The 18,451-nt window shown below is 36.8% G+C and overlaps 1 protein-coding gene across 1 annotated transcript in view; it reads left to right on the forward strand.

Annotated features, from left to right (window-relative positions):
• The first annotated feature begins 344 nt into the window (after nt 1–344).
• The window catches only part of LOC123630640 (multidrug resistance-associated protein 1-like), an 83,662-nt gene continuing 65,555 nt past the window's right edge, over nt 345–18,451 (forward strand). Inside the window, exons 1-4 of the mRNA XM_045540462.1 lie at nt 345–476; nt 8,623–8,684; nt 14,777–14,924; nt 15,657–15,799. Coding sequence (XP_045396418.1) covers nt 405–476; nt 8,623–8,684; nt 14,777–14,924; nt 15,657–15,799 — 425 coding nt within the window. The 5' untranslated portion in view covers nt 345–404. The remainder of the gene's footprint in view (nt 477–8,622; nt 8,685–14,776; nt 14,925–15,656; nt 15,800–18,451) is intronic.

The raw sequence follows: 18,451 nt of genomic DNA on the forward strand, positions 1-18,451 counted from the left end.
AAAATAAATTTAGAAAGAAAATAAAAACAAAATTCCAAAAAAAAAAAAAAAAGGGACACAGATTTTCTAACAGAGCAGCCTGGGAAAGGGAAAGGTTGAGAACTACCAAGTCAATTGGGAACTGCCGGCAATCCCCAGGAAGGGATCCTCTGACTCTACAGAAAGTCCCTCCTCCTCTTCCTCCCCACTTTCCTCCCAGCCGGCTCCACCCATTCCACCCCCACCCCGACCCAGGCGCACCCTCCAGGAAGGGCAGGCAGCCAACTAGGTAACAGCTGACTGGGCCAGTCTTGAGCACAGATCCTCCCACCCACCTTCCCCACACTGAACTGTCAGATGCCTGCCAGGAAAGGTGACAGCTGCAGCACCTCTTTCCGCAGCCAGTCCCAGGGCGCCCCCTGACCATGTTTTCCAGCCTGTGGAGGTGGGAGGCCAGCGGCTCTTACAAGCAAGTCCCCAGGGTGCTGGATGCGCAGGTAAAGCTCCTTAGTCCTGGGGGAGAGAGGAGTGGCAGGTCTTTGGGCCACTGTGGGTGGGGAATGGAAGTGGGTAGCGCTGACTCCTTGGACCCTGAACGTCGGCTGATGCCTTAGAGCCTTGCTTTAGTAGTAATCACACCCAGAGACAGACAGACACCACGCATACACACGCAATCTTGAGAGCCAAGATAAGTCCCCAGGATGGTGTGAAACCTGAGCTGTCATGATCTCAGTCTTGGTGGAGCTGGAGGAGAGAACGAGGCATCTTTGTATAAAGAGATAAGTTAACTCCAGTGTAAACAGAAATGAGCATTTCAGAGAATGAGTGGACCTGTCATCATCATCACTACAGGGGTACAGGTTGGGGTGGAATTCTACAACCGGTGGGTGGTCCCATTAAACTACATGAGCGATTCAGGATAAATAATACTCAGTGTGTTAACTGACCTGGGTTTGGGGATGCTGAGGTCTGGGCCAAATCTGGGAACTGCAGACACTTAACTGTGCTTTACTTTGCCCCTGATTATGGCTGCTTCTTCCACAATGGGAGTCACGTGCAGAGGCAGTAGTCAGAGAAATGAACCCTTCAGTTGTGTGTTAGGAGCAATTTCCCTAACAAAGGTTTCATTTGTTTCATTTATCATCACTATGCAAGACAGGGGCTTAGAAAGAGCCCTTAACACAAGTGATTCTGTAGTTCTAACAAAAGGAAAAAAAGATTTCAGATTCAGGGGAACTTGTTCTAATCCTGGCTTTTTTAGTAACTTCAAGTGTCAAATAAATATTACAGCTATTCTTCTGATCACATATAAAACAAAGCTATAAATTTCTTTAAACATAAAATAAATTATATGCAAAATACTCTTTTAAAAGTCTTTTAAATAGAGGCGCTAAATTAAGTCCCTTGAAAATATGAACGAGCTCCGTTAGGACAATATGTCTTTTTTTACCATACAGTAGAGATGACAGTCTCAATCAGACAAACTGGTTTAATGTCATCAATGTAACAACAAAGGTGACCAAAGGCAGTAAATCAAAAACTTCTAGGTTGAAAAATTACAAAACTCAATTTCATCTTGCAAAATTCTAGTCAGTTTTCCTCTAGTTTTCAAACAATGTTTATTCCCTGATTATTATCCAACTTTGGTAGCCTTCATAGATCAGGAATCCACTTAGGTTGAAAATATTCATTTTAATTACATTCTCTATTATGATGTCAAATTTTTAAAAAAATTATCACTTCAAAGTGTATCAAAAACCTGTGTGATTACATTTTATAGTTGAGACTTTATATTTTTGATATACGAGATTGCAGGTAAAATCCCTACCTAATCTATAAGCTAAGAACATGCCTTTCTGATTGAGTTTCTAGGGGTGAGATGGTGACCTAAGAATAGATGTTTATAAATATTTTTTGGTAGTGATTTGCATCCACCCATTATTCATTAATTCATTCATTCATGTGAACCATATTTATTGTGAGCTAATCCTTGGGCTGAAATTGGAGATAGAGAAATAAATCAAACACAGTATCTGTCCTCCAGGTACACTAAGTTTAACAGGAGAGAAGCACCTGTCAGGAAATCATGAGATAGTTGGGCAAGGTGGGGGTAAATTCAATGAGGACACATCTGAAGGAGCCTTTAAGTTACCCCTGAGGAGTTTGCTGAAATTGCTATGGTAATACAGAACCTGTATCAGACCTTGGAGGCTGAAGTGGGAGGGAAAAAAATTACCAAAGGCAGTAAATCCTGAATAGGATTGAAGCACCAAAACCAGAAGTGAAGTAGTAGAAAGTGGAAGGAGGCAAGGTCTCTCTAAGTAACGGAAAACAGTATTGAACGGGTATTATCACAAAGTTGAGAGTGTGGGATTATGATTGGAAGATGGAATGAACTCACTGGATTAGATCCAGTGTCTTATACTTCTCAGTTGAAAGATCTTAGGTATTTCTTTAACTCTGGGCCTTAGTTTCCATACCGGTAAATGGGGATGACAGAAATGGTTCCACCATAAAGGCATGCTATATTTGGTGAGATAATATACATAGTACAAAATCTGGCACATTTTAAGTGATTAGAAAACAAAAGTTCCTTTTGGTTTCTAGATATTTTCCCTTCTCCATGAGCATGTACTTTCACTTTCCCATAACTTCCTTCACTATTCCCAGACCCATCTTAGAATATCCACAAAGGAAGCTCCCAAAATTAGGAGCTGTGAGATACTGAAGACAGTCATTGGTCACACAGACCATATCCCCATAAGACCACATCTTAAGTTTGGACCCAAGGAAAATTGAAAGCAACATACTCCTCTAAGACATGAACCTGGCTATGTTGTGGTCTGGTGATTTAAATATTTCTTGCTCCTCTGCCATAATCCAGAAATAACAGGACCTCCATACTAGTGAAAATTGCTCTTACGTTAACAACGTTAATGTATGATTACATAATGCATACTATACGCTTGCAGTCCCCAACCTCCGAGCTGCAGACTAGATTCTTCGTGGCCTATTAGGAACAGAACTGCACAGCAGGAGGTGAGCAGCAGCGAGCAAGCGAAGCTTCATTTGTATTTGCAGCCTTTGCTCCCCATCACTTGCATCACCACCTGATCTCTGCCTCCTGTTAGATCAGTGGTGGCATTAGATTGTCATAGGAGTGTGAACCCTACTGTAAAACTCCCATGGGAGGGATCTAGGTTGCACACTCCTTGTGAGAATCTAGTGCCTGATTATCTGAGGAGGAGCTGAGGCCGTGATGCTAGCACTGGGGAGTGGCTGCAAATACCGATTATCATAAGCAGAGAGGTTTGACTGCACAGAGACCATAATAAATCAATTGCTTGCAGACTCAAATCAAAACCCTATTAGTGAGTGGCAAGTGACAAACTGCATCTGGTGGCAGGCTTTATAGTAGCAAATGAGTTGGTGTACTTCAATTGTACAGCTGCATCTGGTGGCAGGCTTTATTTAAGTCAGAATCTGACACTTATTTTAGTCCGCATGTGGCCTACCAATTATTTTATTTACCACTTCTGTCTGTGCCTCTTTACTGCACTGTGCACTAGTCTCAGTCACAGCTATGGTAACCCCACAAGCTAACCCTAGCTAAAATGAGTAAAAACTGAACGTCACTGTAGAGCTTTTTTGAAAAAGGGAAAGATCCAGTGATGAGACAGCAGAAAACTCTAAGACTGCCAACAAAATGAAAGCTGCATTTAAAAGAAAATACCAAGAGTCCTACTTAAATTAGTGGTTCATTGCAACAGATGATTAACATTTTCCAAACCTGCTTTGTATAACATGTGGCAACTGGCTATCCAATGAAGTCATGAAACCTTCAAAACTGCTTCACTGTGTGGAGACCAATCACCCTGCGTTAAAAGACAAGCCTTTCGAGTTTTTCAAAAGAAAAAAACGTGAACACGAAGAGTAGAAGCAATTATTTAAGGCCACCACTTCATCAAATGTATCTACACTGACAGCGCTGACCGTCATAGCGGCTAACCACACTGCTGAAGGTAAGAAGCCCTATACTATTGGTGAAGAGTTGATCCTGCCTGCTGCTAAAGATATTTGCCATGATCTTTCGGGAGAGGCTGCAGTTTAAAAGGCGGTATGTGTTCCTCTTTCAGCTAGCACCATAACTAGACTAACTGACGAAATAGCAGAGGATCTTGAGGCACAATTGTTAGGATAAATGAGTCATCGTGGTTGTGCACAATACAGGTTGACAAGTCTACCAATGTTGACAACAAGGCAACAATGCTTGTTATTGTGCAATATATTTTTCAGGAGAATGTGCATGAGGATATGTTATGTGTACTTTTGTTGCCAACCAACACCACAGCTGCAGAACTATACAAGTCTTTGAATGATTACTTATCAGGAAAACTGAATTGGTCATTTTGTGTTGGTATACGCACAGATGGAGCAGCTGCCAAGACTGGACGGCTGTCTGGTTTCACTATTCGAGTCAAGGAGGTCGTTTCTGAATGTGAGTCTACACCCTGTGTCATCCATAGAGAAAGGCTGGCTAACTGAAAAATGTCACCTGAACTAAACAACATTTTGCAGGATGTGATTAAAATTATCAACCACTTTAAAGTACATGCCCTTAACTCTGGTCTTTTGTGCAGCTCTGTGAGGAGATGGACGCAGAGCACACACATCTCTTACACACAGATGTGAGACGGCTTTCTAAAGGGAGATCACTGGCCAGAGTCTTTGAGTACAAGAGCCACTCAGATTTCTTTCAAAAAGCAATCAACACTGGCAGCACATTTCAGTGACACAGAATGGGTCACAAAATCTGCCTACTTGTATGACATATTCAACCTGCTCAACAAACTCAACCTGTTACTTCAGGGGAGAACAACAACTGTGTTCAAGTTGGCAGATAAAGTGGCTGCATTTAAAGCCAGACTGGAATTATGGAGGCCATGAGTGAACATTGGGATTTTCGATATGTTTCAAACATTAGCAGAGATTTTGAAAGAGACTAAGCCAGGGCCTTCTTTCTCCCAGCTGGTGCATGATCACTTCAGCTTTCAAAAGAGTTTGAGAGTTACTTTCCAACCACAAAAGACCCTCAAACTTGGAAGGAATGGATCCGTAGCCCATTTGTGAATGAACCAGGTGAATCGACTTTGTGCTAGAAGAGGATCAACTGCTTGAGATTGCAAATGACAGTGGCCTTAAAAGTATGTTTGAGTCAACTTCAGATCTCCATACCTTCTGGATTAAAGTTGAAGCAGAATATCCTGAGATTGCCACAAAAGCACCGAAAAGCCTGCTTCCATTTCCAACATCTTATCTTTGTGAAGCAGGGTTTTCTGCAGTGACAGCAACTGAAATGAGATTACAGTGTACACTGGACATAAGTAATACACTTTGGGTGTCACTATCTCCCGTGACCCCTAGATGGGACTGTCTAGTTGCAGGAAAACAAGCTCAGGGCTTCCACCGATTCTGCATCACGATAAGTTGTATAATTATTTCATTATATATTCCAATGTAATAATAATAGAAATGAAGTTCACAATAAATGTAATGTGCTTGAATCATCCCCAAACCATCCCCCAACCACCCTCAGAATAATTGTCTTCCATGAAACCGGTCCCTGGTGCCATTGGGGACCACTGCTATAAGCCCAATGGTAGAAAAGTTCAATAGATAATAAAATAGTTTGGAAAACAAGGGCTATGGTAGATGTGTGGGAGACAGGGAAATGAGAAACTTATTTGGGGTCAGTTAGGTCTGCAGACTAGAAGTGCTGTCAGAGTGAGAATAGGTGAGTTAGAAGCATGAGAAATTTTTAACGGAGAAGATGGGAGTAAATTAGAATATTGAAAGATACTGTCAGAATTGTCATGCTCCATTTTTCTATATAGAAATTGCTATGCAGCGACATATAAATAATAAGCTCAGTGAAATCCACAATATGAATTCAGTAATTATCTGTTCATTGAGAAGTCATTTGTACATTCCTGGTGCTTGGCAAGGATTAATTACCTTCACCATATATATATTTTTTTAAGCTGGCTGCTATTCCTTCTGGGAAGTAAAATATGCTTTGACTTTACTGTAATATATTCATTATAAAATGCCTGGCCCACATCTAAGGAGACTATTTCCCAGAGGATGCACAGGGCTTCATATAAGATGTTTTCACATGGAAAATAGTCCTGGAGGGAATGTTAAATCAAATATTGAGTTCTTAGTCTACTAAATTAGCCATCTGTAATAGCTTTGCAAAACTTAGGTGCTTAAAACAACAACCATTTTATTTAATTTATGATTCTCTGGATAAGTTGGATTATGTCCTGGTTTGGGTCAGCTTGGCTGATACCTGCGGAGCTCTTTGATGCATCTACAATCAGCTGGCAGGTGGGCTGGTAGCTGGATAATCTAGAACCACCTTATGCATGTGTCCAGCAGTTGTCCAGCTGTTGGCCAGGGTGACAGACTGTCTTATGTGTCATATGAGTGCCTCAGCTCTCCTCCACAGGATCTCTCCAGCAGGCTAGCTTGGGGGCTCAGTCACATGGTGCACTCAGGGTTCCAAGCACTGAAGAGAAGCAGTAAGGTTTTTGAGGCTTAGAATTGGAGTTCTTTCAATGACACTCCTGTTGCATTTCCATGATCAAAACAAGACACAATGCCAGCCTGGTTTCCAGAGAGGAGAAATAGATTCTACCTCTTGATGGGAAAAGCTGCAAAGAATTTGTAGCCATTTACAGTCTGCCACAGAAATACATGTGTTTTGGATATGAATAAGATCCTCTCATTGATGGTGAATTATCAAACTGGCAGCTCCCTGTAAAATTTGAACCTATGTAGTAAAATATATCCTTCATGTTAATTAGAGGATTTTACAATATTTTCTGAAATAATTTGTGTACTTATTTTTCAAATAATATGTTCGGTAACAACAGTGATGACGATGTTATTGTTCACATATTTGAGTTGTGGTTTGGGGCTAATGGTGTGATAAATTTTTTTGAATTATTTTCATTTCAAAATAGTACAGTGATATAAATGTTTGTGGTTCCATGTATTGATTTTTTTATACTTGAGTCAGTGTTACAAGTGTGCTCATCACCCAGATAGTGTTCATTGTACCCATTAAGTAGGTTTTCACCTATCCTCTCCTCTCCTCTCCCCTACCCTCTCCTTTATTTCCACTGAGTTTTACTGCCCTCTGTGCACCTGTGTGCTCATCAGTTAGTTGGTTAGTTCCAGTTTAATAGAGAGGACATGTGGTGTTTGTTTTTCCATCCTTCAGATACTTCACTTAGGAGAATGGTCTCCAGTTCCATCCAAATTGTTGCAAAAGGCATTAATTCATCCTTCTTCATGGCTGAGTAGTATTCCATAGTATATATATATCACATTTTGTTAATGCACTCATGAATTGATGAATACTTGGATTGATTCCACATCTTTGCAGTTGTGAATTGTACTGCAATAAACATTTGAGTGCAGGTGTCATTTGTCATTGTGTTCTTGTAACAATCTTATAAGGATAGATCCATTTTAGTAAGTTATATACATCTTAAATGATTTATATTATATCATTTGCTATAACAGTGAGAACAGATTTGAAGTCAAATATCTTATTTTCTCTTCTATACTTAGGACAATTTGCTGCATAGGATGAAATTTCATTTCAAGTTCAGAATTTTTAAAATATGGTAAATACTTTTTGTGTTTGAGTACGGAATAAGATCTGGGTTAGAGAAGACAAATGCAAAAGTTGTTAAGTGTGGGACAATTTCTAAATATCAAATTTAACTTGGTCAGTTTTACTTTTCAAAACTCAAAGACAGTGATGCTGACTCTAAAAATTTAAAATGATTATTTTTGAGGTCTTCCCTTTTTAAACTCTTCTTCTCTTAGTCGAACCCACCAAGTTAATAGGAAGAATTTTATGGGGATGTTATAACCTCCTCCAAAATAATGTAATTGTGATAAATATATAATTGTGAAACTATGTAAACACACAGAAGTACACCAAATACCTCTGATAGTCTCTTCTCTATTTTTCAGAAAAAAAGACAAAATTATCTTTAATTTAGCAATTAAAATATTTTAAATTTAGCTTATACATATAAATATGTATATTTGTATGTCTATTAAATATGTACATTATATGTGTAAGATAAATGGTGTGTGTTTGCATGTGTGTATGTGTATATATATACATATATATATACACACACACATACACATAGAGGAAGAGAAAGAAATAGGGATATTAGAAATCATTTTCCTTTCCAACATGATTTATTGCTATGTGCACAGTCATAATGTTGGGATAAATCTTAAAATTCCTCTAAATTCCATGTATTGATTTTTTTATGCTTGAGTCAGTGTTACAAGGGTGCTCATCACCCAGCTAGTGTTCATTGTACCCATTAAGTAAGTTTTCGCCTATCCTCTCCTCTCCCCTACCCCCTGCTTTATTTCCACTGAAGATATCCACCTATATTTCATAAGGATCATGATATCAGCATGCCTGTAATTGTTAGTAGAATAAATTATTTCATGTTTACTTTTCCATCAACTGAAAAAAATATTTCAAATGTAAATGGAAGACACTAACTTCATATGCTACTTGCTATATGTTTTCTTTTCCAGAAATGTGGCTCAGAAAAAAGTGCTTCATTCTTCAGTAAGGTAACATATTCCTGGTTTAGCAGGTAGGAATTTTACTAATTTATTTGTAGCATACCACGCTAAGGAAGATTCCAAGGGAAATAATTCTTGAATGACATACTTTTACTCTCATTATGAATATTTTACATTGTAAAGATTTTTTCATATTATTTATTACATAGGAATCACAGGTAATAACATACTAAATAGTTCCACAGAAGCAGTACTAATGTTCCTCCAGTATGTCTGTCCCTTTATAGAATTTGTATCTCATTAGCACTATTGGAAGGACAGAAAAATGAACTTCTTTGTTAGCATCAAGTATATGCTACCCACTTTGTGTCTATTATTTCATTTAATTCTCCCCCAAGCACTATGAGATACACATTTACAGATGAACAAGTGGAGGCTCAGGGAGAGAAAAAACTTGTCCATTGATACCCACACCCAGGTAGAAACAAGTATGTGTTATGAACCAGGTTCTGAGGAGTCCATGTTTCATGATTTATTTATTTTTTTTTGCTATTTCATTCTACTCTTTACTAGGAATGCTCTCATATATACTTACATATGCTAGTATTAAAACATACAACTAATCATTTTTATAAGATATATATTATGATTTATCTCATAGAATCATTCATCTATAATGTACAATGAAAGCTCAGACGTTCTTAGGACTGCAGTCCTCAAGCCCTAGGCTGTGGCCCAGTACTGGTCGTAGCCTGTTAGGAACCAGGGCTGCACAGCAGGAGGTGAGGGGCAGGCTACTGAGTAAAGCTTCATCTGTATTTACAGCCACTCCCCATGGATCACCATGCCCCCTCCCCCCTCGCCCCGCCCCCTGTCTGTGGAAAAATTGTCTTCCATGACACCAGTCCCTGGTTCCAAAAAAGTTGGGGACCTCTGCTTTAGGAGATATCAGTTTAAACTCTGACTTTAACATAGGAAATAAATCATATTAAATAAGAGGAATTGACTTTTTCTCATTTTATAAATTCAGAAGCATTCTTTAGAAATGTATTTCTTTTCCCTCATAACAGAAAGTTCATGATAATGTGAAATTAAATTTGTCTTCCTACCTTTATGCTCCTTGCTCTATAGTTGGTAGAAACAAAATTGCCCAATTTGATCTACAGATGTATTCTTTAGAGTAGATGAATCCTTTAAAAAAATGGGTACTAGATGCTCCGAACTCTGATAACCTTTAAAAATGCAGAGATAAATGACTCCCTTTCTGCCATCTAGGACTTAATAGTAAAATTACAAAACTTAAAAAGCAGAGTGTTAATTATCAAAAAAGGCAACATAAGCATGATTGACAATCACGAATTTTCAGGAGTGCCATCTCACAAATTTTGCACAAGTAGAGAACATTTAACAGATACAAATGCTTTCACCCAACATTCAATGATGTGTAGGAGTGAGTCACGTGGTAGTCTGAGTTGAGCAAATACCATGCGTGAACCACAGAGGTGAAAGAGAAAGGGGGTGGAATGGCAGATTAAGCCAGGGGGAGAGGTCATACATCAAGAGTTCTCTGAGACATCCTGAAGGCAATAAGAAGCCACTGAAGAATAGAGGAGTGACATGATCATATTTGCATTTCAGAAAATCACCTTTGCAATTGTATGGCTATGGTATAAAAGATGGAAATGGAGACAGGGAGAATCATTAGAGGCTCTTAACCTCTCCTGGGAGATTTATGGTCACAGTCCAAACTATGATAACAATAAAGATGACAAAGAGGAAGGAACTATTTAGAAAAGCTACGTAGGAGAGAGTTGATTGAATGAGAAATTGAGGAACTAGGAAAAGTATAGATATCAGTTCTGCCTCAGAAAACTGTGAGGTTTAGATGTGGTGAAAAATTGTAAGTTCACTTTTGGAAAGCTTTAATAGGAGATGCCTGTGAAGCATCACATGAATAAGTGTTTGGATATGTGGTTCTTGGGCTTAGGATAAATCTTCAACCTATGGATTTGGGAGTCATTGACTGTAAGTCAGTAGTCAAAGCTATGAGTATGAATGAAATCACCCAGAAGAAGAGGCCATTGAATAGGCTGAACAAATGGGCCATTCATTGTTCAACCAGTATTTAAATGGCAAAAGGAGAAGGAGTCTAAAAAGGAAGCTACATAAAGGTGTTCAGAATTTAAGAGAAGTATCCAAGGACAGTGTATCTGATGGCTAAGAAAAGAGAAACTATCAAGAAAGGAGAAAAATAAAGTGGTTAATAGGGCCAAATACTGAAAAGGGGTAAATTAAGATAAGAACTAAATATTCTTCATGAAATTTGGCAACATGAAGATCATTAGTTGGTTTTATGAAAGCAATTTAAGTTGAAAATTTACATACTTGTGAGCAAATACTTGGGCAGAGAGGTTGAGTTATGATAAGATTTCCAAGTTACACAAATCTAGTAATCACCTAAGGAGGGAGGAAAAAATTTTATACCACTATGTAACATTAAGCTGCACACTAGAAAAGTGAAAGTTTAGACAGAAATTATATAAATTTGGGCTATTTGCAGTTAATTATTTTGATTTTTCAAACCGCATATGTATAAAAATATTTTCCAAACCTGAATTTTGTTTCATCCATGAGTTGAAAGAGTGATGTCTTCTCTGGCTTTAAAAAATTTCAGTGTCATTTTAAAGTCACAGTCATCACAGAATTTAAGTAATGCAAATGAAATTAATTTCAAGTAAATGTAATTTTAAAGCTTTGATTATCAAACTATTAAAATAATATGCATATATATTAAATATTGCAAACATCAAACTATTAAGTGTCCTAAAGTAAGACACTGAAATTAGATTTAATAGGCAAGGTAAGGCATAGCAAATTTAAAAATATGACAACCTAGTCTCTTGAAATCTGTATCTTAAGTCAATCAAACAAATCATCAAGCTATAATTGTTGAATATCACATTTATTTTCTGTTTAACTTTAATATCTCAGAACTAGATAAAAAGTATTTTCATAGCATGCTGTTATCTGGCACTGTCTCTGGCATGAATCTAATTTGATTTCTTATGTGGTGATTAAACAATTGCAGTTGAAACATAACTATTGTTTAAGAGAACGTCCTTTTGAAGACAATGGTTAATTGTATTCTCAGATCTATTTTTGGAGTTACAGAATAAAGTCAGATATTATTTCCTGGGCCAAATTCAAGCACCCGTAATTGTATGAATAATTCAGTTAAATGTGCCCAGATGATAGAATAATTAGAAAATTATATGCTTATGAAACTTAATTCCTAAGGTAGCACCTATCTAGATCATTTTGATGATCCAATAATTTCCAAGACTTTATTGACTTTATTAGCAAATATAATCTGTCATCAGAGTGTAATAATCATGGTCATAGAGTGATCCCCTTGATATACATGGAAAAATCTAGTTAATGTTTTTATAAGTCACAGTTGAATCATTATTTTAACCAGGGATACACTACTCAATATGTCCTAACTTTTCCTTACACATTAATAAAATTCATCCATTAGCTAACCTTGTCCCAAATTACAGTTTTTGGAGACTGATTTCATCATCGTACTCTCTTCACATCAGTTGGATGAGATATTTATGCACCCTTGTTAGTGCTAAATATATTCAAAATTCCCTAAGATAACAAAATTAAAAACAGAGTGGAAGTATTCCATTTGAAGGCACTGTCTGACTTTTGTTAAGTTTGCACTGGTTTTTGTCATAAATTTTAAAAAAGTGACCAGGCTCTGGAGTTCTTGGTATTTAATTGCCTGTAAAGATGAGAAAGTAGTACTGCTCTGCCTGCTTTAGGAAGTTATGAGGATCAAATTAATTGAAGTGAATGTCCTTTGAAAAGAAATATCATTCTAAAAAAATATGAGATGCATGTGTGAACTTTATCATTGCTTTAGGAATAAAGTCCATAAGTTTATGGGGCCTGGTGCATGCTACACATTTCACTTGTTGGAAGGGTCAACTGTTGGTCCTAGTTGTTTTCCAAAAAGCTGTCTCGACATTTGATTCCTTGCTTCCTCTTTTTTTTTAAACTTTTACGTGAGAAGGTAAGACCAGCCCATGTGATCAGAGTCTATCAGAAGAGAGCAAAAGGCGGAGAGGGAGTACACACCTGGGAAAAGGGAAGTCAAGGGAGTTAAACAACCAAGCCACGAGAATCACAATCAATTCAGCTTAAGTGTCACTTTTAGATGCTGCATTATTTGGAGACTCAGCATGAAAGCCAGGGGTCATTTATCCCTAAACCAAAACCGCTGAGTTTTGCACAGTTCTAACTCAAAATGCTGAGGCAGTAAATGCTATTAAAAATGCTTTTGTGAAAATCAATGCAGTCTTATTTTGAAAATGAATATTTATTTTATGGAATGAAATGGAAGGACTTAATATGACATGAAAGTAGTTTATTGCTTAATATGTTTTTAAAAGTGCACTGCAGGAAAATATCCAGCTTATCTGAGCCAACAGAAACATGATTACTAAAGATCTTTTCTTATTACATTTAAGACTTTTTGTTAAATATGAATTGTATAGGATATTATTTATTATAACAAAAGTAAAATTGAATCCAGTGAAGACTGTGGTTACCACAAGGTTTAAAATCCATCCCAGGGTCAATCAATTGAGATTATTCAGTAACGATGACAATGAAAATGGTTCCATTTTGGAGTAGTATAATGCTCTGTTATTGTCTCTTAGGCTAATAACACTTTATAATGGAAAGAACTGAGGTATAGAGTCAGAAGGCATGATACGGGTTTGATATCTTACTGAACAAGTCACGGCACGGAGTATATCTGAACTCTATCACTTAGGAGTGCATTTGGCTTCAAGCAGCAGAATAGCCAAATAATAATAGCTTGAACAGATAGGTTTTTATTTTCTTATGTTACTGAGAAGAGGGCTGGGAATAAGGTGGTGAGCTATCAGAAATATTATAAAAGGCCCAAGCTTTTTTGTTTTTCTACTTCCCATACTTATTATTTGACTTTTCATCCACGGTGGCCAAGATGGCTTTTATATCTCAGAGCATCATGTCCTCAAGTGCACGCAGGAAGGAGGAATGGGAAAAAGAGGGATATCAAATGTTTTCACCTTTGTGAAGTTTTGTGTTTTCATTTGAAAAAGAAAATTCTTCCCAGCAGACTTTTGTTTAGGTATAATGAGCCATAACTGAGTTATGTGGTTAATCCCACACAGAGAGTAATGAGATTATCAGGACTAGTTCAGACCAATCATAGTTCATAACTCTGTGCCCAAGATAAGGGCTTACCCTGATTCCATGAGATTTTCAACTGAATAAATATCAGATTCCTGTTAGAAGGAAGATAGTAGGGCAGAGGGATAGCTGTGGGTGAAATACACTTCATTGTTTCCCACAATAACTTTTGTGGTATACCTAGACCAGGCATCTTAGTTTGTCTTGCTGTTTAGACCCATTGTTCATGCATAATTATTCACAGTGTCCCCTGGGTCGAGCTCTTTGAAGGAAGGAGGGAGGAAACACTAAGAAACACTAAGAGAACAGAAACTTGCCATACTTCTTAGGAAATCAACTCAGAAATGGCACTCTCACTTTGGCTCATATTCTGTTGGTCAAATAAGTCATCTGGCCAAAGCCAAAATTTATGGAGTAAGGACAGCTACTCCAGATCTAAGTGGACTATCTCTAAAGTCAAGTGGCAAAGGGGTTTATAAAGTCCTAGTGGAATGGAAGAAAGTTGCAGATGCAGAGGTTGGATCTATTTCTCCCCTGATACAAGCCTAAAAGAAATGTGGGTTCTCAGGTGGGTGAGTGAATACATTACTGTGAAATTTTGCTATTTAAATTTCAGTGAGTGAGGTGAGATAGGTGAGTGGTACATTCTCCAAATATGAGATGAATAAATGAAGTTAGTGTTTCACTGAATAATTGGATGTCTAAACAGCCTTTCTAAAAATTACAAATGATTACTGTACATTATCAAACTCCAGGATAAAGTTGTATAATTTTTCAAATGTACAATCTAATCATTGTATCCTGATCAATAAAACAATTTATAAAGTTAAAGAGTGAAATAAATGCATGTGAAATTCTTTTTAATGTGATTATTTGTTTTCCTGTATTGTTTACCTTACTCTTTCATTTTTAGACTAATTACTTTAGGTTATAAGAAACCTTTGGAAAGAGAGGATCTTTTTGAAATAAATGACAGTTATTCCTCCTATGTTGTGTGTCCAATATTTGAAAAACAATGGAGGAAGGAAGTTTTAAGGAATCAAGAAAGGCAAAAAGTAAAGGTAATTAATTTTTAAATCCTAAAGTAGTTAATTACTACCTATAACTAGATAAAACTTTTTCCAAATATAAGCTATTGTTTCTATTAATATAGAAAATCCCTAAAATATTTGAGATGATAAGTCATTTCCCTAAGTACAATTGGTTGCTATTGTAAATCTTTCTGTCCTCAAACTATTCAGCATCACTTCCTTTTAATGTTCAGGAGCAAATAATGTTGATATGTATATGTATCTTTCACTTTTCACTAAATGGTGACAAAGACAGCTTCTGTTTCTCAAAGCATCACATCTATTGTCCAGGTAAATTTTATGGTGGCCGAAGCCAAAGTTTACGGGAACAGGGATAGATACTCTACATCTAGCATCACATACACACACATCTATATGTTTTCTAGACTTCTCTTAAAGAAAAAAAAATTGGAGATAAAAACTATATATATATATTAATGAAAGAGTTTGAAAACTCACAAAAGGGATAAAATACAACCACTGCTTTTACCATTTTGCTATGTGATATAAATATCAGGAACTAGTCTGAATACATATGATACCAATGATATGGGTCATAATTTCAAGTTTAACTGAATTTATTCCTTTCTTGTTACCTTACTGTCTTTGGAGTACATTAGTTTTATGATTATTTTTTTATATATATGTATATATAAATATATTTCATGTGTACTAATATTCAGTCCAGTTTTCTCATTGTTTCTATTTTCTTTAATTATGTAGGCATCTTTTCATAAAGAGGCACATACCAGAAAACTATCTCTACTTTATGCATTGTGGAACACCTTTAAGTCTTTCCTGATTCAAGTTGCTTTATTCAAAGTGTTTGCTGACATTTTGTTTTTCACTAGCCCACACATAATGAAGTAAGTTGAAATCTTGTGTGTTTGTTTTCCTTCCTATGAAGGTAAATGAGAAGCAAGTGTTCTACTATAAAATTTCTACTAAAAAAAAGTGAAGAATGTCCTTATTGTGAATTTTATTTAGCGTATGGGTATTCTATTAGGGTTGTCTATAGTACAAAAGGGGATTATGGTAATGTGATTGATATTTGATGAAGCCAACTACGTATTAAACATTGTTCTAAAATCTTATACTATTTGTATTAAGTCATAGTTCCCCAGAGAAACAGAACCAATAGGGTATATATAGATATATAAAAGGGGATTTATTATGAGAATTGGCTCATGAAATTATGGAGGCCAAGAAGTCCCACAATCCTGTGGTCAGCAAGTTGGAGACCCAGGAAGTCTAGTGGTATAATCAGTCTTGAGTCTGACGGCCAGAGAACCTGGAACTCTGATGTCCAAAGACAGGAGAAGATGGATGTCCCAGCTTCACAACACAGTGAATTTGCCCATTCTCCACCTTTATGTTCTAGGCAGGCCCTCAACAGATTGGATGAGTCCCTATGTCCTGTGATCTATTTTATTTAGTCTGCTAATTAAAATGCTAATCTCTTCTAGAAACGCCCTCAAGACACACCCAGAAATGTTTTACTGGCTATATGGGTATTTCTTCACCCAGTCGAGTTGACACATAAAATTAACCATCACATTACTTATTTAATCTTTAAACATTCCTATGAAGTAGGAAGCATTATTACACTTATTATTACAATCCAGACACAGAGACAGAGAAGTTTCAGTAGTTTGCCCAAGTCCACATTGCTGGAAAGAACCAGAGTGATGATTGAAATCTAGGAAGTCTTACTTGAATGTTATGTTTAGAAAAGGAAATGATAAATGTGTTCACTATGTTTCTTAGCTGTAGTCTTTTGAGAATTGAACTTTATTAGCCAAGGTAATAAAATAAATATATATATAAATAATTACTATATATGACATATATAAAATATGTTATTACTACCTAATGTATTAATATATAGTAATATATATTTGTGTATATATGTATGTCTGTATATATATTTTATTGTATATGTATTTGTATATATATAAAATAGTGAAATGACTTGAAACATTTTTATAATATCTATCTGCAAGGGTCTGCAGGCAGACAATGAAATTGAGCCCTTGCTTGTGTGCCATGTTTTTCAAGGAGACATTGCCTTACCTCTAACTGTCATATGAAAGAAATACAAAGAAACACATTATTTTATTAACCTGTGATTACATTTTTAGTATTGAAAATATTTCCAAGTTGTTAGAGCTTTTAAGAATTATTTAATTCACAAAAATATAATTGACTCTAACTTACCTGAACTCCAGATAAAACTTAGGAATATATTCATCCAATTGAACACCTACCATGTGCCAAACATTTTTCTGGGTGAACTGTGTGGATAGAGTAAAAATTAAAACAAAGTCCCTGCTCTGGTGACACTCAGAGGGGAGAGAGAAACAATAAACAAATGAATAAATATAAATAATGTTAAGAGATAATCAGTGCTTAGGAGAGGAGTAAAGCAAGTTAGGGGAACGTCAGTCTGGGGAGTTGGAAGTTGCTGTTGTATGTCAGGTGATTAGGGAAGACATCCATGATAAGGTGACACTTGATTGAAGTCCTAAAGGAAGTTAGGAAGGAGGCCAAGACAATATCTATTGCAATTATTGGGTATAGGAAGGCCAAAAGCCATGAGGCAGGAGCATGCTTGGTATCTTTGGGGGCCTGCAAGGAGGGAAGTGGGGTTGAAACAAAGAAGTTAAGAGAAAAAGTGGTAAAATTGAGGTCAGAAAGGTCTTGGGGTGAAAAACTTCTCTGAAGGGCCTTATGAAATATGATGGGAATATTGGATTTTATTACACATTAAAAGGGAAGCCTCTGGAATATTTTGAGCAGAGGATGATCTAATTAGACTTAAGTTTTATACGGATCACTCTGGACACTATGTGGACAGTAAGTAAAGAAGAGCAAGAGTGGAAGAAGCAGCACCAGTTAGGAGTTTATTGAGTTGATCCAGGCCAATGTCAGTGGTGGCCCTAACTGGGTTGTAACAATGAAGGCGATAAGAAGTGGTCAGATTCTGACTCTATTTTAAAGGTAGAGTCAACAGAATATACTGATGAACTGAATGTAGGTTGAGAGAGGAAGCAATGAGTCAAAGATGCCTTCAGAGTTGATTTTTTTTCTTACTTAAGTCACAGGATAAATGAGTCACCATCTACTGCAAAAACTCAAGAAAGACTAGAATAGGGAACTGGGCTTGCTTTTGGACTTGTTAGATTTGAAATATCTATTAGTTATTGTGCAAGAACAAATTAATTAACATAGCAGGCCTGACTACTTTGGAAGGCCTGCTCTCAGGATTGGTCTTTGGCTGGTACCTGGAACTTGAGTTTCCAGAGGGTTCTCACTATCCTAACTGATGAGAGTGCCTCAATATGTCCACACTGTTATATGCAATCAATATGGTTCATGCTGAATATCTTATTTCCTTCTGGGAGTCTGGAATTTGGGTGTGTGTTAAGAAGAACGTTCCTACTTGACCAGCCTCCTATAAAATCCCCGGATGCTGAGTTTCTAATGAGCTTGCCTTGTAGACAACATTTCACACGTGT

Source organism: Lemur catta, chromosome 1 (genome assembly GCF_020740605.2).
Source record: "Lemur catta isolate mLemCat1 chromosome 1, mLemCat1.pri, whole genome shotgun sequence".
NCBI lineage: Eukaryota > Metazoa > Chordata > Mammalia > Primates > Lemuridae > Lemur > Lemur catta.